The 23,190-nt window shown below is 43.2% G+C and overlaps 1 protein-coding gene across 5 annotated transcripts in view; it reads left to right on the forward strand.

Annotated features, from left to right (window-relative positions):
• Window positions 1–23,190, forward strand: part of Unc79 (unc-79 subunit of NALCN channel complex) — a 235,915-nt gene that overhangs the window by 115,270 nt on the left and 97,455 nt on the right. For all 5 annotated transcript variants that reach the window (XM_085830632.1, XM_085830633.1, XM_029484459.2 and 2 more), the window contains exons 15-20: window positions 4,524–4,714; window positions 5,252–5,375; window positions 7,175–7,315; window positions 9,489–9,710; window positions 14,584–14,811; window positions 19,405–19,546. In XM_085830632.1, the coding sequence (XP_085686758.1) occupies window positions 4,524–4,714; window positions 5,252–5,375; window positions 7,175–7,315; window positions 9,489–9,710; window positions 14,584–14,811; window positions 19,405–19,546 (1,048 nt within the window). The remainder of the gene's footprint in view (window positions 1–4,523; window positions 4,715–5,251; window positions 5,376–7,174; window positions 7,316–9,488; window positions 9,711–14,583; window positions 14,812–19,404; window positions 19,547–23,190) is intronic.

Genomic DNA, 23,190 nt, shown 5'->3' on the forward strand with positions numbered 1-23,190 from the left:
TGATGCATTACCCCCGGAACAGTTCGAGATGTAAGGTTTCCAGTCCTAACTCAGCTTGGCTTTGGCTTTTTGAAGCTAAGAACAAGAAGTGGCTTTCTGTATGGTGGATGGATTCTCCAGAGTGTCTCTGGCACTCTCTCTGGAGGGGGTAAACAGAGATGCATTTTCAAGTTCTTAAAGGTAGATATGAAATGTTCATACACCAGCTTGTTTCTTGGGACCATTTGCTTGGAAAATTGTTTTCCGACCTTTTACTCTGAGATAGTGTCTGACTTTGTCACTGAGGTGCATTTCCTGTATGTAGCAAAATGCTGGGTCCGGTTTACATATCCACTCTATTAGTCTATGTCCTTTTCTTGGAGAATTGAGTCCATTGTTATTAAGAGATACTAAGGAAACATGATTGTTACTTCCTGTTATTTTTGTTGTTAGAGGTGGAATTATGTTTGTGTGGCTATCTTCTTTTGGGTTTGTTGAAAGATTACTTTCTTGCTTTTTCTAGGGTGTAGTTTCCCCTCCCTGTTTTGGTGTTTCCCATCTATTATCCTTTGTAAGGCTGGATTTATGGAAAGATATTGTGTAAATTTGGTTTTGTCATGGAATATCTTGGTTTCTCCATCTATGGTAATTGAGAGTTTTGCTGGATATAGTAGTCTGGGTTAGCATTTGTGTTCTCTTAGGGTTTGTATGAGATCTTCCCAGGATCTTCTGGCTTTCAGAGTCTCTGGTGAGAAGTCTGGTGTCATTCTGATAGGTCTGCCTTTATATGTTACTTGACCTTTTCCCCTTACTGCTTTTAATATTCTTTCTTTGTTTAGTCATTTGGTATTTTGATTATTATGTGGCAGGAGGAATTTCTTTTCTGGCCCAGTCTATTTGGAGTTCCGTAGGATTCTTGTATGTTCATGGGCATCTCTTTCTTTAGGTTAGGGAAGTTTTCATCTATAATTTTGTTGGAGATATTTACTGACCCTTTAAGTTGGTAATCTTTGTTCTCTTCTATACCTATTATCCTTAGGTTTCCTCTTCTCATTGTGTCTTGGATTTCATGGATGTTTTGGGTTAGGAGCGTCTTGCATTTTGTATTTTCTTTGACTGTTGTGTCAATGTTTCCCATGGTACTTTCTGCACCTGAGATTCTCTCTTCTATCTCTTGTATTCTGTTGGTGATGCTTGCATATATAACTCCTGATCTCTTTCCTAGGTTTTCTAACTCCAGGGTTGTCTCCCTTTGTGATTTCTTTATTGTGTCTATTTTCATTCTAATATCAAATAAAATCAAATTTCAACCAAAAGTTATCAAAAAAGAAAAGGAAGGACACTTCATACTGTTCAAAGGGAAAATCTAGCAAGATCAACTCTCAATTCTGAACATCTATGCTCCAAATGCAAGGGTACCCACACTCATAAAAGAAACTTTACTAAAGCTCAAAGCACACATTGCAGCTCACACAATAATAGTGGGGGACTTCAACACCCCTCTCTCAGCAATGGACAGATCATGGAAACAGAAACTAAGCAGAGACACAGTGAGACTAACAGAAGTTATGAACCAAATGGATCTAACAGGTATTTATAAAACATTTCATCCTAAAGCTAAAGAATATACCTTCTTCTCAGCACTTCATGATACCTTCTCCAAAACTGACCATATAATTGGTCACAAAACAGGCCTCAACAGATACAAGAAGATTGAAATAATCCTATGCACCCATATCAGATCACTGTGGACTAAGGCTGGTCTTAAATACCAACAAAAACAACAGAAAGCACACATATACATGGAAGCTGAACAAAGCTCTACTCAGTGATAACTTGGTTAATGAAGAAATTAAGAAATTAAAGACTTTTTAGAATTTAATGAAAATGAAGACACATCATACCAAAGCTTATGGGACACAATGAAAGCAGTGGTAAGAGGAAAACTCATAGGTCTAAGTGTCTCCAAAAAGAAACTGGAGAGAGCTTACACTAGCAGCTTAACAGCACACCTGAAAGCTCTAGAACAAAAAGAAGCAAATACACCCAAGAGGAGTACACAGCAGAAAATAATCAACTCAGGACTGAAATCAACCAAATAGAAACAAAACGAACTATACAAAGAATCAACAAAAGGAGCTGGTTCTCTGAGACAATCAACAAGATAGACAAGCCCTTAGCCAGAGGGCACAGACACAGTATCCAAATCAATAAAATCATAAATGAAAAGGGAGCATAGATCTTAAAATGATTATTCTGTTTGTTGAAAATTAACAGTTGAAAATATTAAAATCATCTTCTACTAATGACAAAATTGGCAAAGTGGCAGTCATATCTTGTACAAAAGAGTGGGGGTTGGGGGTTGATTCACCTGAAGACATGCTAAGGAGCTGGGCAGAATAAGGATTCCTCAGGAGATAATACACGTATCCTTCCCAGAGCATTCTCTTAACACAACTGCTTATTGATCCTCTACTAAAAAATAAAAATAAAGATAAAAAAGAGTTCCACACTTTATGTTACAAGGTAACGACTCAGGAACAGTCAACACTTTATTACTTTTATTCTAGTAAGTATAATATAGAAGGTAGGCTTATATTTTTCAAAACCTACTTTAATAAGCATATTTAAATGCTTTATCTGCCCTTCTAGCCCACCACTCACTAGAGGTAGTGGAAAGGAAAGGCTAATAGGGCAAAAAAGTAGGATGTGGACCTGTTTAGAAATAGTTTTTGGGGCAAATCCAATCTGCATTGTCAGGGTATCAGCAGTTTAGTTGACACGAGTCAGCAGCAGTAGCTTGATCTCCTTGCAAACACCGGTTATGAACCAGCAACGCATAGTTTAATCCACAAGAAACCGTGAGGCTCTGCCAACAGGCCTGAGTCAGACAGAGGAAGCCATGAGAAGCTGCTGGAACACCACCAGGAGTTCTTTGGTGTGTCTCTCTCTACAAAGTCACAACAAGTGATGATCAGTGAAGAAGACAAGGTGAACCAATGCCACAGCATTGTCACTGAAGGCCAGCGTCAGTAAAGCCAAATGAAGACCAGCATGGGTGGCAAGGCAAACCAATGCCACACTGCGCTGGCCACTGCTTGTTGGATTATACTTATACCCTTTCCAAACATCATGTGTCCTCTCAAGCGTCTGCTCTAGCAAAATATTACATGCCCTTTTCCCAGGAAGCTTCCAGAAAGAAAAATCTGTTCTTAGCAAAACGTCCTCCCACGTGTCTGCTTCAGCAGAAACATTCATAAGATAGTTTTCAGAAAAACATCACATAACACAACTGAGTCTCCAAATAAACCAGAAATTTCCACTTCAATAGAATCTTTAATACCAGGCTTAAAACAACTTATAAATTAATAAACTGTATTAATTAGTTTTTAAAAAAGCTTTCTTTCTTTCTTTCTTTCCTTCTTTCTTTCTTTCTTTCTTTCTTTCTTTCTTTCTTTCTTTCTTTTTCTTTCTTTCTGGTGTTGTGGAATGAACCTAGGGTATCATGCATGTCAGGCAAGGGCTTGGTCGCTGAATTATACCCCTCAGCCCCTCCAAATGCATCGGTTTTTTTGTTCATGGATTTAATTATGCTAGAACATCTTTTGTTTTTTTTTTAAATGGCCATGGCAGAGTATGAGGAGTAGAGAAGAGTGGTATTCTGTACTGTGCTGTCCATAAAGAAAAACCCGCAGTACAGGGTGTGTGTGGCAGGAGGAAGCGTGTGTCTCTGCAGACAGGAGCAGCTGCATGCTAATCTAGCTTTAAAAAGAGTAATTTTCATTGTTGCCCATCACAGTAGGACTAGAACTTTGGACTTACAACTCACATAGGCTCCAGAAATCCATGGCAGAATAGTTCAAATTCAGTCCACGATCAATATCTGTACCTTCCTATCTATACCTGTGCTTCCTTTTCATTATGGAGCTTAGTGGAAAGTTCTCCAAAAAAAGAAACACAAATGGCCAGCCAACATTTTAAAAAGTATTTGACATCCTCAGTCATTATGGAGATGCAGATTCAAACCTCTTGGTGGTGATGGCACATGCCCTTAATTTCAGCACTCAAGGATCTTTGTGAGTTCAAGGCCAGCCTGTTCTACAGAGCAAGTTCCAGGACAGCCAGAGCTGTACAGAAAAACCTTGCCTCTAACCCACAGTCCTCTCCATGTGCCCTTTCCCCTCTCCCCCTTCAGTCTCACACAAGTCAGAATGGCCATCCTCAGGAGTATCTGTGACAACAAATGCTGCCATGGGTGTGGGGGAGGGGAGCCCTCCTGTTCTGTGGGCAGAAGTGGAAGTTAATACAGCCTCTTTTCTCAAAAGCTAGAAATAGATTTACCACATGACCCAAGCCCTATCACTACTGGACATTTCCGGAAAGGACTCACTACCTTCCCACAGAGATGCTTCTCTGTTCACCGATGGTACAGTGACTTTGATTCTCACAAGCCTGTGACTCAGTCTCATAGTAGGCCTGTCCCCTTCTCAGAAGTCCTTGAGGGTAACTATAAGGAGTATCACTTGTTCTTTTGCCCTTGTCAGGTCGGTGGATACTGGGACAAGTCCTGTAGCACAGTGACTCAGTTAAAGGAAGGTCTCAACAGGATCCTCTGCCTGATCCCTTACAATGTCATCAGCCAGTCTGTGTGGGAGTGCATTATGCCTGAATGGCTGGAAGCCATCCGGACAGAAGTCCCTGACAACCAGTTAAAGGAATTCAGGGAAGTATTAAGGTGGGTAAGTAGTTTGATGTAGTCACTAGTTGTAGTGATATCTCACACTCACGGACGGGTATGTGCTGCTAGCCAGGCACTCTGCTAAGCATTTTAGACAATCTTGATGCTAACCGTCCTGTGGAGTGAGGCGAAGCATTCAGATGAGACACGGCCAGAAACTGAGCTAAGATGGTTCGAATCGATTCAGAAAAGGAGTAATAACTGTATATTCTTCCCTTGGTTTATTTTCATGTGTGGTAAATGGGGTAGGTGGGGAAAATGTAACAGGAAATGTCTTTAGATGCTGGGGTAGTTCCTTCCATTAAGCCTCAGACGGGGTGAATATTAGTGTTATCACGGCCACACAATCGTTTCTATTTAATGATGGGAACTCACCTCTTAAAGTAGCGAAACACACAAATGCCTGGTGAGAACAACAAGGCTACTACTCTAAAGGCCTGAGCTCTCTGAGGTTATAGTTAGAAATACTCTAGTGTCATGGTAGTCTTTGGAGTGTGCCCATCGGTCACTTACTTTTGTTGCTCTGCTTTCCAGCAAAATGTTTGACATAGAGCTGTGTCCTCTGCCGTTTTCAATGGAAGAGATGTTTGGTTTTATTAGCTGTCGGTTTACAGGATATCCCTCCACTGTGCAGGAGCAAGCGCTACTCTGGCTTCACGTAAGTGCATGACGCAACCATTTCGACCTGGCCTCTAGTCACTGCTCTTCAGCTACCTAGGAGAAGCGGGAGGAGTTTTTGCAGAGACTCCCGAGCCTTTGTGTTTATGAGCATTTGCTGCAGACGAATGTCACATGCGCAGAGATAAGTGGTTACCTGTCAGATACATGTAGCAGTAGCGTAGTGAATAAGTATAAATGTATTGGGTAAAGTCACCAAGTTTATAGGGCCTTTGGGCCTTGCCTTTGACTAGTGTCCTGGGTTCAGAGCCATCATCTCTACTTGGGAAGATTGAGAGTTAGTCGTGGACAGAATGGTTCACAGTGTCCTCTCCGCCTGGCATGACTTTCTCTCGTGTCACCGTCAGTGAGCAGCACTGTCTATAAAAGCTCAGTCCTTTATAGTCAGCCTCACCTATGACATCCCCTCAAGTTTTCTGTAGCTCTCGGTCCCCAGATCCTCATTCCCCACTGTAGCATCTTGCCAGCTCCCTTTGTGAATTCTGTCCTTTTAAATAGATTTAATTCTCTCTCTCTCTCTCGTTCTCTCTCTCTTTCTCTCTCTCTCTCTCTCTCTCTCTCTTGTTGTTGTTGTTTTGGTTTAGTTTTCCTTCTGCTTACAAACCCCTCCAGTTCAGGGGACCACATTCTATTTTTAACTTTATAGCCTTCCCCAGCCTTTCCTTCTAGCATTTGGACACACATTTTTTTTTTTAAATGAATGCTCAGTTAAAAAAAAAAAAGTGAAACTGAATACCTACCACGAAGTTTAGACAGTTTCGTAAAACGAGGGCAAATTTAATGTTTAGTTATGATTATGGATGCTTTTTTGCTTTTTTGCTTTTTTTTTTTTTCCGAGATAGGATTTCTCTGTCTAGCCCTGGCAGTCCTGGAACTCACTTTGTAGACCAGGCTGGCCTCAAACTCAGAAATCCGCCTGCCTCTGCCTCCCAAGTGCTGGGATTAAAGGCGTGTGCCACCACACCTGGCGGATACTATTTTTTTTTTTTTTTAAGTTTGCTTTTTGTGGTGCCGGTGATCAAACCCAAGGTCTTCTGCATTTCCCTGAAGGCAGAGGCTGTAATGGAAGGTGACAAAGTACTGCCTAGCCACCGAAGAGAGTGGTGAGATAGGGTTCAAAACTCACTCGTGATAATTAGCTGTGGAACACTTGCGGATCTCGTATAAGCCACTTGATAACGAGTAGGTTAGAAACACGTCTTTTTTTAGTCTTTCTTCCTTCAAGCCACTGGCAGTGGGAGGAATGGTAGCAGTAATTAAACCCTGTGAAAGTGGTGATTGACTGTAGAAAGCCCTGAGGAAGTTCTCAGAGGAATGTGTGTGTATGTGTGTGTGTGTGTGGGGGGGGGGTTATTCTGTTTGAAGAAAGAAAGCATGGACCTGCAGAAAGTTCATGCCTGATGAGGTATATCTGCCCCAAGAGGACGTGAGCTCGTACCAGAGAGCAAGACAACAGGCAGCATTCAGTCAGAGCGGGAGTGGGCTGGGGCCGGTGCTACAGATGCTGTTAGTCGAGGGAAGACATTTCCAGATGCATCAGAGGGGGCAGCAGAAAGAATACAGCTTAGTGGACAGGGGGGAGGTGGAAATTGGACATCTCAAAGGTAATGGATTTCCTTGGTGTGAATAATTTGAAAATGGTTGTGCTCATATGTATTGCAAAATGTCCTTACTTTCATGACATAACTGTCATGACATTAGAGAAAATATTAGATTTAGTTTTCTGAGTTTGAGAATTTACTTTTTTGGGGTTTGTGTGTCATGTGCTTTATCCCTCAGGTATTATCGGAGTTAGATATCACGGTTCCACTTCAACTCTTAATAAGTATGTTTTCTGATGGTGTTAATTCTGTCAAAGAATTGGCAAATCAAAGAAAATCAAGAGCCAATGAACTGTCAGGGAACCTCGCATCTCGAAGGGTAAGTATCACTATGACAGTTCGCGTCCTTCTTGATAAGGTGTGGGAAGCCTCTGCCAGCTACGCTGGCCTTGGAGAAGCATCATTAGAATTCTCTTTGGAAAGATTGTATCGTGTTCCGTTTCATTAATCTTTTAATTACATTAAATAAGAAAACATTTGCTAAAGACAGCCTTGATGTAGCCTTTAATCAGTAAGTTACTGTTCTCATTTTCTTCTTCTTCTTCTTCTTTTTAAAAATTTAATTTGGGGGGCTGGTGAGATGGCTCAGTGGGTAAGAGCACCCGACTGCTCTTCCTAAGGTCCAGAGTTCAAATCCCAGCAACCACATGGTGGCTCACAACCATCCGTAACGAGATCTGGCGCCCTCTTCTGGAGTGTCTGGGGACAGCTTCAGTGTACTTACATATGATAAATAAATAAATCTTTAAAAAAAATTTTTAATTTGTGCTCTCTTGCCATTGAGAGAACAAGATAGCAATTCTTTAGCGTATGTTCTTCCTCTGGGCGCAGGGTATCCTCTTGGAAACCAGGGATTCTTTTCTAGCTCCTGCAAGATCCTTCACTTTGATGGGGTGATTTGCTTTTGTTTTTTGCTATCCTATTTTGGGGAGACATGGTCAATTGGTGGGGACTTTAGGTGATATAGAATCTGTGAATCAGCCGAGGTCTTTTTATTGCATCTCTGTGGGTGAAAAAATGTGTAAGCTCGGTTAGTGGGCTTCCGTGCCCACAGAGGACCTGAAGGAGCTTATGTAGGTGAAGGGACCTCTCCGACCATGAGCAGTTCCTGAGAGGTAAATGATCTCAATGCTTTGCACAGCAGGCCTGTCTCCAGAACATTCCCACAGCCATTCCACTGACATCTGGGGACCACAAACCCTCATGAGCTCATGGGATCATAGTCTATATAGTTTTTATTCGTTTTTTTTTTTTTTTTTTTAAGAGGGATCATTGATTGCCTGTCTGATAGGAACCAGAGGCCCACTTTGTTTTCTTCTTCTTGCAACTCAAAGGCTGTATAAGAAGCTTAGGTTGTATGTAACTTCATTCTGTGTAGTGTTCACAATGAACAATGTAACAGAGTTGTAAGAACCCATTATCCTCATTTTTACAATTGCTTCACCTTAGATCCTGGGAAGTGATGCTATCAACACACATTCTGACTCACAAGGGGCGACCGTTCTCACCTGGAACTGGATAATATTTATGATGCTACTTGGTTACTAGGATGGTCCTTAGGAGATAAAATAGGAGTTGAGCGTGATGCACAGACATAGGACTCCACCACAGAATTTATCACTCATAATAAAGCAGAGAGGTTTCAGTGGAGATGCTGTGGGTAGAGCTAGGAGAACTGTTAAAGGCGCAAGGACAATGAAGCTCCCACAGTGAGTGACAGCTCAGTCGGAAGCCACTGCCCCTGCAGAGCTGAAGGATACGGAACTCTAGCAGCCACCCTGAGCTGGAACTCCACTAGGGAGCTGACGGAGGTCGCCCTAGAGTGATGGCTTCAGATGCACCCCAGAACAGGCAGAGGTGGCAAGAACTGTCCCTACTCTTACCTCTGCTGCCCTGGTGTTCTTCTGGTGCCTGCCGTTGACTGAACTTGGACACCAGGCAGCAAAGGAGCCAGGTGAGACACAGTGGAGAGCAGAATAGCAAAGCACAGTTGAGGAGTGTGGGTGGGCACACGGGAGAGAGCCAGCGCAGTAGGTCCACCGTACCGTTTCTCATGGAAGTGAGATCGTCATAGTCCCATTGGTCATTCTAAAATCCTTCCAACCTACAGGTCTATGTTTATAATTCTAGAAATTAGCTTAAAATATTTTACTTGAAAATTTCTCATTTTCAACTTGTTGTTTTGGCAATATTAGCCACGGAGGTTTAGTATGACAGCATTTGATGAAATGAGATGACAGACACCTTCATTGTTCAGGGTTCTAACTCATTTCCAGACCACTCAGAGGAAAACGTGGTTGTTTCCTACTGTGTTTATATATTATGTGGGGTTATATCAGGTCGAGTACAAATTCCTGTGGGAAGCTGGTCCCACAACAGGAAATGCCTTCCCCGGGGTTCTCAGATACCTCAGATAGAGGTCTTGGACCCTTAGGAGAGCCTTTGGAGCCTTCATGAGGTCATCTTGCATTTGCTGATGTGTTTTCTTCCAGGTGAGTGTCGCCTCTGATCCTGGTCGACGAGGTCAGCACAATACGTTGAGTCCGTTTCATAGCCCTTTCCAGAGTCCGTTCCGGAGTCCCATGCGTAGTCCATTCCGTAGCCCCTTCAAGAACTTTGGACACCCAGGAGGAAGGACTATTGATTTTGATTGTGAAGATGATGACATGAATCTAAATTGTTTCATCCTCATGTTTGACCTTCTCCTAAAGCAGGTAGTGGAAGCATGAGATTCCTTTAGTTCACAGATGGGGCATACGAGGACCCCTGCCGAGTGATCCTGTCTGGTGGGTGGGTCTTTTTGCTCTCACTGTCATGAGCGCCATCACTTATGACTGTTGCAAACTCCTTGGGAATCTCCTAACAACGTTTGTGACCATCTGCAGTGCTGTTGACGTGTGAAAATGGATCTGAATTTTAGAAATATTGTTCTGGTTGAATAAATTGGATGGAAGAACTGGTTACTGCTGTTGTTGGGAAGACCACGGTACACTTTTGTTGTGATGAGGATAATCTAGGTGTATTTTATGAACTGATTTCTGAAGGGAACTGTAAAAGTTGAAAAGGCTCTGATAAAGAAAACATTTCCTTGTAATTTGAAAATTTGAAATTATTTGGAGTCACAGAAAATTATAAGAATAGTCCAGAGAGTCCCTAAGCACTCTGCTCACATTTTTTAAATGGCTATGGCCCCTATTTTCTCGATGAATTGTTCTGAGAGTAAGTTGTAAACATGTTATCTATCTCTATGTACTTCAGAGTGTATTTTTAAATTTCATTTCTTATGTAGCCACTACATAGTTGTCAAAATCAGAAAGTATCATCTAACTTATGGAAATTTTTCTTTTAGAATTAGTATAAGCATCATGTTTATAGCCAGAGAAAAGATAGACTTAGCAAATTTAAATTTTTAAAATTTATTTATTTATTTATTGGTTTGTTTTTTGTTTGTGTGTATATGTGTTTGTGTATATGGGAGTTTTACCTGCATGTGTGTTTGTGTAACCTGGGCATGCCTGGTTCCCATGGAGACCAAAATGGGGCATTAAATTCCCTGAGAACTGGAGTTACAGATGGTTCTGAGCCACCCACCCTGTATTGGGATTCAAATCTGGGTCCTCTGGAAGAGCAGCCAGTGCTCTTAATCACCAAGCCATTTTTCTAGTCCTCCTAACCTGTGTTTGATTTTAGAATAATCCAAGATTACTTAATGCAATTATTTGTCCTAGTTTCTAGTCCATCCATCCATCTGTCCGTCTGTCTGTATCTCTCTCTGAAATAGTCCCTCAGTCACTGTGTAGAACAGTCCCTCAGTCACTGGGTAGAACAGTCCCTCAGTCACTGTGTAGGACAGTCCCCCAGTCACTGTGTAGAACAGTCCCTCAGTCACTGTGTAGGACAGTCCCTCAGTCACTGTGTAGGACAGTCCCTCAGTCACTGTGTAGGACAGTCCCCCAGTCACTGTGTAGGACAGTCCCCCAGTCACTGTGTAGGACAGTCCCCCAGTCACTGTGTAGGACAGTCCCCCAGTCACTGTGTAGGACAGTCCCCCAGTCACTGTGTAGGACAGTCCCCCAGTCACTGTGTAGGACAGTCCCCCAGTCACTGTGTAGGACAGTCCCCCAGTCACTGTGTAGGACAGTCCCCCAGTCACTGTGTAGGACAGTCCCCCAGTCACTGTGTAGGACAGTCCCCCAGTCACTGTGTAGGACAGTCCCCCAGTCACTGTGTAGGACAGTCCCCCAGTCACTGTGTAGGACAGTCCCCCAGTCACTGTGTAGGACAGTCCCCCAGTCACTGTGTAGGACAGTCCCCCAGTCACTGTGTAGGACAGGCCCCCAGTCACTGTGTAGGACAGTCCCCCAGTCACTGTGTAGGACAGGCCCCCAGTCACTGTGTAGAACAGTCCCTCAGTCACTGTGTAGGACAGTCCCCCAGTCACTGTGTAGGACAGTCCCCCAGTCACTGTGTAGGACAGTCCCCCAGTCACTGTGTAGGACAGTCCCCCAGTCACTGTGTAGGACAGTCCCCCAGTCACTGTGTAGGACAGTCCCCCAGTCACTGTGTAGGACAGTCCCCCAGTCACTGTGTAGGACAGTCCCCCAGTCACTGTGTAGGACAGTCCCCCAGTCACTGTGTAGGACAGTCCCCCAGTCACTGTGTAGGACAGTCCCCCAGTCACTGTGTAGGACAGTCCCCCAGTCACTGTGTAGGACAGTCCCCCAGTCACTGTGTAGGACAGTCCCCCAGTCACTGTGTAGGACAGTCCCCCAGTCACTGTGTAGAACAGTCCCCCAGTCACTGTGTAGAACAGTCCCCCAGTCACTGTGTAGGACAGGCCCCCAGTCACTGTGTAGGACAGTCCCCCAGTCACTGTGTAGGACAGTCCCCCAGTCACTGTGTAGAACAGTCCCCCAGTCACTGTGTAGGACAGTCCCCCAGTCACTGTGTAGGACAGTCCCCCAGTCACTGTGTAGGACAGTCCCCCAGTCACTGTGTAGGACAGTCCCCCAGTCACTGTGTAGGACAGTCCCCCAGTCACTGTGTAGGACAGTCCCCCAGTCACTGTGTAGGACAGTCCCCCAGTCACTGTGTAGGACAGTCCCCCAGTCACTGTGTAGGACAGTCCCCCAGTCACTGTGTAGGACAGTCCCCCAGTCACTGTGTAGGACAGTCCCTCAGTCACTGTGTAGGACAGTCCCCCAGTCACTGTGTAGGACAGTCCCCCAGTCACTGTGTAGGACAGTCCCCCAGTCACTGTGTAGGACAGTCCCCCAGTCACTGTGTAGGACAGTCCTCCAGTCACTGTGTAGGACAGTCCCCCAGTCACTGTGTAGAACAGTCCCCCAGTCACTGTGTAGAACAGTCCCCCAGTCACTGTGTAGAACAGTCCCCCAGTCACTGTGTAGAACAGTCCCTCAGTCACTGTGTAGAACAGTCCCCCAGTCACTGTGTAGAACAGTCCCTCAGTCACTGTGTAGAACAGCCCCCCAGTCATTGTGTAGAACAGCCCCCCAGTTATTGTCTAGAACAGCCCCTCAGTCATTTTCATACCCTTTCCTGATGCTTCTTTTTTGAGATTATATTTCAGTTATTTTATAAAGTGTATTTCAAACAAAGTTTGTTTTATTTTTTATGAATTGATTTGAGTCCCAGGATTTGTTTTGGCAGGAAGCTCACACTGTGATATCCTATCTTCTCTAGTTATCGTGTCAAGCGGCAGGGGCTCAGCTCTTAGGAGCACTTGCTGTTCTTCCAGAGGACCTGATCAGTTCCTGGCACCCACATTAGGCTGATTCCACCTGCTTATAATCCTAGCTGCCCTCTTATTGGCTCCAGGATCACCTGTACTCATACTGCATGCCCCAACCCTGGCACATATACACATAATTAAATACTTAAAAAGATTCACCAGGAGGCATAGGGTAGAGTTACTGGAGGCATAGTTTTGGCTAATGTGATCTCTGCCAGTTTCTCTACTAGAAAGTATAATGATGCATTGTACACCCCCAAGCTCCAGGCTCAGCATCTGCAGATCCAACCACAACCAAAACACAGACAGTTGGGAAACATCATTGCATCTTTTGTGAACATGCACAGACTTATCTTCTCCTTATGTAAACTATGCAGTGTAACAGCTATTTATACAACAGTCATTGTGTTAGGTGTTACAAATAATATAGAGACGATTTAAAGCCTGTGAGATGTAGGTATATGTGATATTTATAGATACTATTGTATATAAATCCTGTGTCATTAATGTCCTATAAGAGAATTGAACAACCATAGGTTTTGGTGTTCAATCTCCCTAAGATGCCAAGGGAAGGCTCCACTTTACCCTCCGTAATTAGTACGTAACCTGCATGATTTCTTGTTTCTTATCAGACTCCCCACTATGGGTTTCAGGCTGATGGATGGTTCATGCCTCGATTAATTACTATTACAATGGCTTGCAAATTAGGATATTCCAGGTCTATCCGTTTTGTTTTTGTTTTTTGCTGTACTTGCTGGTATGTAGTGTCCCACAAGAGGAGCCGTAGTTCCTTCTCTCCTGCAAATGTGCTCTTCACCTGGTTGTCCCTATGCCTGTGGATTCATAGAATCTGCTGCTATGATTATTTATTCTGCTGCTCAGGCTACTCTGTGTAAAGGAGTGGGGATCCCTTTAAGCTGACCCCTTTAAGCTGACTCTAAGTTCTTGTTTGTTTATTTATTTATATTTAGAGACAGGGTCTCTGTTTTTTTTTTAAAGATCATTTTATTTTATATATGTGAGTACATCGGATTCTGTTACAGATGGTTGTGAGCCATCATGTGGTTGCTGGGAATTGAACTCAGGACCTCTGGAAGAGCAGTCAGTGCTTTTAACCACTGAGCCATCTTTTCAGCCCCCCCCCCCCAACAGGGTCTCTCTTATGTAGCCTTGGCTGTCCTAATTTATTCTGCAGACCAGGCTGCCCTCAAACTTACAGAGATATGTTTACCTTTGCTTCCTGAGTGCTGGGATTAAAGGTATTTGCTACCATTATCTGGCCTGGCTCTATGTTCTCCTATCATGTCTACACCTTTCTCTTTCTCATCTGTGGGATCGGGACTTGAACTCCAAGCCTTGCACATATGGAGTCATCCACTCTACCATTGAGCTACACCCCCAGTCTTCCACACTCCTTTAAAATCTGGAAGCATGGGATTTTTCCAGACCCCTGTTTATTTCAACTCTGAGATTAGCCAATTCTCCAGGGAACTCTGGTGCCTTTTGTTGGATAATAGTACTTGGAAGCCAAGATCTGGACAGTAGGTGAGACAACATGTTTTAAATGTGTAAAATCACACAGAGTGGTGTTTTAAAAATATCTTTTAATGTCTCATGATTTTGAGGATAATCTGTGTACTTTATCTTATATTTATATTAGTTTTAGACAGATGCTAGAAAGCAGTGTATCTTTGTGACTTTTAAGCCTATATTGTTTCAGATAATTTAGTTACTGACAAGTACCATGGCAACACAGTGCTGGATAAAGGACCGAACTCTGTCTTCATTTTCTTCCTTCCTCTCTCCTTCTCTATCTTCTTCTGTGTGTCTTTCAGATGGAGCTACAAGATGACGGCATCACGATGGGTTTAGAGCACAGTTTGTCCAAGGACATTATTTCTATCATAAACAATGTCTTCCAGGCCCCCTGGGGGGGCTCCCACAGCTGCCAGAAGGACAAAAAGGCGACGGAGTGTAACCTGTGTCAGTCTAGCATCCTCTGCTACCAGCTCGCCTGTGAACTCCTGGAGAGACTAGCTCCCAAAGAAGAAAGCCGGCTGGTGGTAAGCAGCTGAGGAAAAGAGATGGCTCATGGTTAACAAAGCTGGTGTATGTGTGTGTCTGTGGTGTGTGTGTGTATCTGTGTGTGCCTGTGTCTATGTGTGTGTGTCTGTGTGTGTATATGCCCATGTCTATGTGTATGTTTGTGTGTGTCTGTGTGTGACTGTGTGTGTTTCTCTGTGTGTGTGTGTCTATGTATATGCCTGTGTCTGTGTGTCTGTGTGTGTGTCATGTGTATGTCTGTGTGTCATGTGTATATCTGTGTGTGTGTGTCTGTGTATGTCTGTGTGTCTGTGTGTGTTGTATGTCTGTGTCTGTGTGTGTATGTCTGTGCCTATGTGTCTGTGTATGTGTCTGTGTGTGTGTGTCTGTGCCTGTGCCTATGTGTGTGTGTCTGTGTGTGTGTCTGTGCCTGTGCCTATGTGTGTGTATCTGTGTGTGTGCAGGGGTGGTCAGCATTTATCTGTTATCTAGGGTAGGAGCCACAGCATACGGAATGCTTGCAGGTGGCTCGAGGAGAGTGATAACAGTCCCACTCATGGAGTTTCCACAGACACGGAACATTACTGCTATCCCTAAAAGACTATTTTCACTAAATTACTTTTAGGAAGTTTAAATAATAATGAGCATAGTGCATTCTGCAATTAAATATTAAGTAGATTATGTATGGATACTGATTTAAGAAACTCACTGCCTTCACCAACAATGAAGAAAACCCACTCCCTTTTCTGGCTACGTTCATGCTTTGCTTTCAGGGGAAATCATGGAAAGAATTGACAGTTGCTGTACGCCACACTTCAGTGACTCCATGCTTTAGCTGTTTTCTGTGTAGCATATCTGAAGGGGCATACATAACATCCAAATACCCTCCAGTCATTGGAGACAGATGAAACCAAATTATCCAAGCCGCCACCTGTCTTCTTCTGTTTCTTTACCAATTGTTTAGGGTCAAAAGTTACTTCTCTAAAAAAAAAAAAAAAAAAAAAAAATCCAACATTTTTTGAAGTCTCACATAAAACAATAAAGTGTGCCTTCAGTTGCAGTCTGTTAGCCTGATCTGTTTTAACATAATATTATGTCTTTTAACTCAGCCATTGGATACTTACTGTAGAAATGTGTCCCCACCCCCCAGCCCGTTGTTCTCTCACATTCCTGCCCACTGTCTGTCACTCTGAGCTCAGGTGTTGCAGATCCCTCAGGCACGTGAGAAGAGGTTTTATTTGCTTGTGTATATTGCCTTGTTTATTACCATAGCATAATGTTTTCTAGGTTCATTCTTGTCAACTTGTCAGCATATAATAAAAATTTAATTGAAAAACAACCAATCTGAACCAAAATAAAACCAGCCACAGTAACAGATGGTGAGGAAATACAAATCGAAGCCAAGAAATCTTGGGGTCTGTTTGGAAGTGTGGCTCAGTGGCAGTGTCTTCCCAGCAAAACCCTGAGTTCTATCCCAGCACTAAAAACAAACAAACAAACAAACAACAACAATAACACCGAGAGTCTAATTGGAAGCATACTTAAGTAACAGGAAAACCACAAACCAGCGTGATGAGTATTATATATAGCAAGAAGTTAGGAAAGTGGCCGCGGGGGGACAGAGGAGGGACCTGGAGACTAGTGCTAGGATATGAAGGGACCAGGAGTCTTTTGAGGAAGATGAGCCCTGAATTTATACCTGCAGTGAAGCTGGTGACAAGAAAATGGTAGAAAAGAGTTCAGACAGGGACTTTCTGCCCAGATGATAGGTGGACATTAATTTGTCAATGGACAAGCTCTAATCATCTCTTAAAGGGCCTGTCTGGTCCCATTTCCATGTCACCCCAGGGCAATCTCAACAGGTCTTACAGGGAACATATTAGCAAGCACCTCGAACATCCAGGCAGAGTTGCTGTGCACCGTGAATACTGGATCTGATTCTTAAGAGAAAGATTGGAAAGAAATAAATGCTTTGAAGTCAGTCATGTACTCTAATTCTGGGAGAAACCAACTAAAAAGAGGGAAAAAGAAAGGAAGAGAAGACCAAAGGTGAATCTTCAGAGGGCCAGAGATGTGAGAGAAAAGCTAAGAGGAAGTCATAATGAAGAAAGCAAGGCGCTGAGGTGCCTAAGCAGGGAATAGGGCACCTCACATTCTGAGGAGGGGAAAGAGAGCGAACGCCTAGAGAATTAAGCAATTGCAGGGTCCTTTGTGCCCCTGGGGAGAGTGGTAACCAGGGAATGAAGGCAGAGTCTAGTAGTTGCAAACAAAGTCAACTGAGGAAATGTCTACTGGAATCCTTAGCATCTCTTTGAGGGATAAACTGAGGGAAAGAGGCTGTGCGGGGTCACCCCATATGTCTTCCTAGCAGGTTTTTGTCACCTAAGACAAAGAGGGAAATGAAGCATAAATGAAGAGAACCTGAGCCACATCAAACCATCCTTCATGTCTTATGCTTCTCAGATGGTCGAATCCTTAGATTTGGAGGTGAAGCTAAGGACTCTGAAATTCAACTAGAAGAAATGCTCTTGAGCAAGAGAGATGTCTATCCTGGAACGTGGTCTCCACTGCCTGTTCTCCACCACCTTCAGTCTCCCTTGCTCTCCCTGGGTCAAGGGGAGACACAGTGAGAGGAAAACACAAAGGGCAGGCTGGCGGGAGGCTTTCCGCTAGTTTCCAAGGCAGGTGATGCCAGTCCTGTCATGGTACCAGACTTGTGGATTACAGGTGCTTGTAGACAAATCCTAAACAGTGGGCAACTGTCTACACAAAACTCAGCTTACAAGATGACTGGCTGTCTTGTTTGTAGAAGACCTAGGACCAGAGCCAGCCTCAGTAAGCCTGTGAAGCTGGCCAAGGTGGTTTTCAGAGACCTTGATCGAGTTCATTTTCTTTGCCAGTTAAAGATTTAAAGGGCAGAGAAACTCTCCAGTGCAGTAACAGCAGGGGAAATCTCAGATGTAGCAGACAGAACAGGCAGTTATAGAAAGGCTTTCATTAGAGGTGAGGACAGACACAGACACACACAGACTCACACAGACACAGACACATGAGACACACACACACACACACACACACACAGAGAGAGAGAGAGAGAGAGAGAGAGAGAGAGAGAGGTCATAAGCATACACAGATAAAGCAGAGGAGGGCTTGTGATGGCTGGAGTGTTTTTTGGTTTGTTTGTTTATTTGTTTGTTTGTTTGTTTGTTTGTTTGTTTTAAGGGTCTTTGAGGGAATCTTTCTCTCCTAATGTAGGTTAAGTCAGTCTGAATAAAGTCAGGAAAGCTGATGGCCCAAAACTCATAAATGTGTCCTGATCAGGCCTTAACTTGTCCCACTGCTCCACAGCAGGGGGCCCTACGGCAGGCAAAGAACGTGGTCTATCTTTAGGTCTTCGTCTCTGGTCAGGGATGGGAGGATGAAGACAAAGGTTTCCCATCTCCATGATCCCCTGAGGCCCCATCGTGTCTCTCTGACTCCTCCTAATCCCCCCCCCCTCCAATTAGCCACAGTTTTAGCACTTTCTTTCCAATGGCCTTTATTCCACCTGTCTTTGTCTTGTTTAAACTGGTTGTCAAATCATTCTCTTAAAATTGTTTTCGGTTGAAGTATTAGCCAGAAAGATAATTTTCAAACAGGATATTTAAAGATAAAACTAGGAAGAAAAAGGATAAAATAGCCAGAGATTAAATACTTAGATAATAGCCCTACCTACTGTGTTCCTCCACCCTGCTTTTTGAGATAGGGCCTTGGTATGTGGTCTAGGCTGTCCTTGAACTCTGGTTGACAAACCTCTGCCTCCTGAGTGAAGGTCCCAGTGCACTCTTAAAAGGAGAAATTTTCTCATTCCTTCCTGTTTTTGTTTATGTATTTTACATCTCTATATATGTCTATATCAATGATCCTGGCACCTGCACAACATTGTGCGACCAATCTCCAGGACTTCTAAATAACACCTGCCCATCTCTCTGTCCCCAGCTCCTACTATCCATTTCTATGACCTTGACTACTGTAGCTGTGTAAGTGCCTACCGTATTTCTCCACTGGGACTGCCTTATCTCACCGAGCGTCATGTCTTCAAGCTTCCTCTGAGATGTAGCACACATCATTATCTCCCTCCGAAAGCCGAGTAACAGTTCATTGTGTGGATCCGTATTTTGTTAATCCATCTGTCTATTCATAGAGACTTGAGTTTACCCTTCTCTCCCCTTAATTCACACGTTCCATGTTCCAGCAACTTCTTGTTCCTAAAACACTGATTTGTTAAGGTATCTAGGTATCTGGCATTATGTCTGAAATCATTGTCTCTTAAATAAATTGGGAGTGAGATTCTGATCTCTGGGACTAAAGAAAGATGGGGGAGCAGTCTAAGATCAATGTTTTCCATGTTTTATTTCCCTGTATCTATTTCAAATGAAAGCAAAGGTTTCACCAACCGCCAATGCACACCTCTCAATAGGATGGGTGTGCATGTGGGTACATGCTCTTCTGAGGTACAGGGCCTCTGCACACTTGGCTAGCACAAGATTGGGTAGAACAGGCTGACCCACTTTGTTGATGGAAACCAAACTGTTCTTTGTAGCCCCTCACACAACTGCTTGTATTTGTTGCAGGAGCCCACAGACAGCCTTGAAGATAGCCTCCTTTCTTCCAGACCAGAGTTCATTCTAGGCCCTGAAGGAGAGGAGGAGGAGAACCCAGCAGCCAAACATGGAGAGAATCCAGGAAACCGTACAGTGCCCTCAGAACATGCTGGTAGGTGAACTCAGCTGATAGGAAGTGCAGTGTATACACTTTCCAGTTTATACAGCTTCATACCCAGGTAGCAACTTGGACAAGCTCAGTGCTTCTTTGGGGTAGACTATACAGATAAAGCATTTTCCACCACATTAGGGGGTGAACAGCTCTATTATGGCACCAGGGGAATGTCATTCACTGAGTCTCTTCCTGGCAGCAGAATCTTGCTATTTATTATTATTACCAGTTATTATCTTCTTACTGGGTCCTGGTAGTATAGAAAGCTAAAGTGAACTTTACATAGTGTTTACATATGCACAGAAGAGATTGAGAATGGCTGAGGTAGAGTGTGCTGACAGTCATAATAGCCACTTGAGGCACATGGTCAAAGCCAGTGCTTTTGGATAGAGGCAACGGTACTTGCATCCACACAATTTATCTGCATCCTTGGAGATTGTTCGTGACCCTAGGCAGATGCTCCTTGCCTAGCAGTGCTCCAGAGATGGTCATCACTTCTCGTTGGAAAGATGGCTTCTTTATCATTTCTTTAAAGACTATTGGTGTGTGAACTGAGGATACCAGGATGGCAGTCAGACTCAGGATCATTCCCTGACTCCTCCCAGTCAGACAGAGTTCCTTCATGTTTCCTATGGGAAAGCCTCATTCCTAGATCTGAGCAGCGGTACTCTGGGGGCTTGTACAGGACCTAGGACAAATTTGGGGAGCCTTATGAGTTTTTACTCCTACTGTCTCAGACTATCTTGCTCCTGGGAGGTCCACTCTAGAATAAGGAAGCATGGGCTTCATCCTTTTAGTGAACAACAAACATGCTTAGGGGACTATTTTCTGTGGTTCACGGTAGCTACACCAGCACTGCAAAATCCTTGGTATAACCTACTGCTTCTACATGGATGGGTAGACACTATGATGGTCTGGCTCACGCTGTCTAACTCTATTGGCAATCAGAGCTGGAAGGAGGTGGTTTATTTCATTGACTCTATAGTGGTAAAGGCTCCAGGTCACTTCCTCTGTCAGTTCCTCCATGGTGGTGGTAATTGGTGGGAACATGAAGGCAAATGATGAAGCTCCCACTTAGATTCCACCAAAGAGCTCTCTCTGCCTTTCACCTTCATATGTTGGAGTTATAAATAAGATGTTCTTTAACTGAGTATCCTTTATAGAAAAAAAATCCCTGATATCTGCTGATCTAATTCAGCCTTCTCTCTTTGCCAATGAGAAGCCCAATCCCAGATGGGCCAGGTGACTTGCCTATGGTCCAATGGCTCACAGAACTCATTTATAAGGAATGCTCTGTCTGTATGCCAAGAAAATGATCAAGCTCTAGCCTCTACCTCTGATTCTGAGTATATGGTGAACAGGGTCTTAGAATTGGGAGGTCAAATGCTGTAGAGTTAGTAGGGATGGGAGCTGGAACTCAGAACCCAGGTCTCCTGGTTTCTTAGAACTCATGATCTTGCTTTGGTGCTGCAGCTTGGCTTGCAGGGCTGGAGTTGTTTCTGTTAAGCTCTATATCCAAGGGAAGCAAGGACTTCACAAAGGATCTGATAACTAATACTCTTCCTATGGAAATATTTTTAATTTATAGCACACAGCTCAATAACTATCACTTCCCTTGTTGTTTTTTTGAGCTAGAGTCTCATTGTGTAGTCCAGACTGAACTGGAATACAACATGTATGGCAGGTTTGGCCTTGAATTTGCATTATTTCTCCTGCTTCAGCTGCTTAGTACATTGGTTCCAGGACATCTCTCCCTCTTCTCTATAAATGCCCCACCTAGTCCCTGATATAAAATGACATATATTGATGATGCGTAATTGATCATAACTTATGCATATCCTCTCATTTATTAGAAACTGTCCTTAGGTTATGTATAATATTTAATTTTATGTTGTAATACTGGGGATTCAATCTAGGGCCTTGTGCATGCTGGGCAAGTACTCTATCCCTGAGTTACTCTAAATCCTTGTATTGTTCATAGAATAATGACCTAAACGAAAATGTTCTCTGTGTGTGCTCAGAGCAGATGCAGCATGGCTCTCCAGTGAGTCTTGCTTCATTGAGTCTGCAGATGTGGAATCTGTGGTTGCAGAGACCACTTAGAGTCTTCATTATGGAGTTGGTATAAATTCTATCTTTTAAAATGTTTGTCCTGTTCCACCCCTTCCTGGGCCCGACTTAAAAGGCTTCAGTCACAGCCTCAGCCTGATTTCCTCCTTTTGTCTTTTGCCTTCTTATAAGACAGTTATAAACTCACTCTTGAGTATGCATCTGATGTCTGCACGTGGAAAGCTGAGGCAGGAGAATCTTGGGTTCTGGGATGTTCGGAGTACGTTGTGAGATTCTTATATAAAAGACAGAATACAGTATAGTCTCCTGTGATAGTCTCCAGTGTTCCCTGCCACTCAGAAACTAGTGTTGCTCTGCTCTGTGGCCTTCAGTGGTGACCCTTGGCTCCTGTTCAGGGGACCTGGGTGTTGCACCAATGGGCCCAGTGACTTCCACATCCTTTCCATGTTTCCTCTTTCTGCATTTTGCAGGAAGATGTATTTTTTTAATAGATACCAGCTCTATCTGTTACCAAACCTATGTTCACTTTCACATTAACCAGTATGGAGTTGGGTGCTGGTACTGTGTAAAATGCCTTTGAGTGGAAGATCATCAAGAAATGTATCAACCACGAGGATTTGGCTGCCATGTCTCCTATCCCAGGAATTGCCACAACCTTAATAATGGGCACATTATTTTGCCCTTTTTTGGGAGCAGTTTTAAAAAATATAATATTTTATTAATTCTTTGGAATTTTCTTTTTTTTAATAGCAAGGTTGAGAAGATTTTTATTAATAGTAACTAGAAACAGGAGATATGGATGAACAAATACATTTTATACCTCAGTTTTAGTTGAATAAAATACCTTACCCTGCTATCAAAATGACATTGAGACATTAGTTTGCATGGGAATGAAAACATACAGAAAATTCTATTTTTATATTTTTCTCTCATAAAGTAATTTTAATATGGGAATTCTCAAAGTAAGTTTTGTTTAACATGCTTATAAGAAGAAACTCAACAAAATAATTTGTTAAAATAACAATACCCACTTATGACCACCAGAGACAAAATGTTATCCCTATTATTATATATGATTTATTATAGATTAATTACTACCTGGTGAGATGATCAATATTAGTTTTCTATGACTACAATCTTCAATAACAACATAAATAATAGAAAGTCAACATTCACGTGGAAATCTCTTACCATGTATTTTGATCATATTCATTGTGACTCCTAACTCTTCTGTAACTCCTCCCAAACTCACCCCCAACCTCCCTATCCCTCCAGCTTTTTAAAATAGCCCACAGACTTCAGTTTATGCTGCCTCTGTATTCACATATATAAAGCCATTCACTGGAGCAAGGCACACCTACAAAGGACCACAGTCTTTACAGAAAACTGACTCTCCCTGTCCCTGAAGCCATCAAATGTCAAAAACTCTTTAGTTCGGGGAGGGGTCTTGAGACCCTCTCTTCTCTCTCTCCTATAATGTAACACTAGTTTTTGGTAACTGGTTAACTTGTGAGCTCCTCTATAGCAAGCCTGTGTGTATCCTGTGGTGGTGTCCCACAGTGGAGGCAGAATTT

Source organism: Mus caroli, unplaced genomic scaffold (assembly GCF_978045245.1).
Source record: "Mus caroli unplaced genomic scaffold, Mus_caroli_1 scaffold_14, whole genome shotgun sequence".
In the NCBI taxonomy this organism is placed as follows: domain Eukaryota; kingdom Metazoa; phylum Chordata; class Mammalia; order Rodentia; family Muridae; genus Mus; species Mus caroli.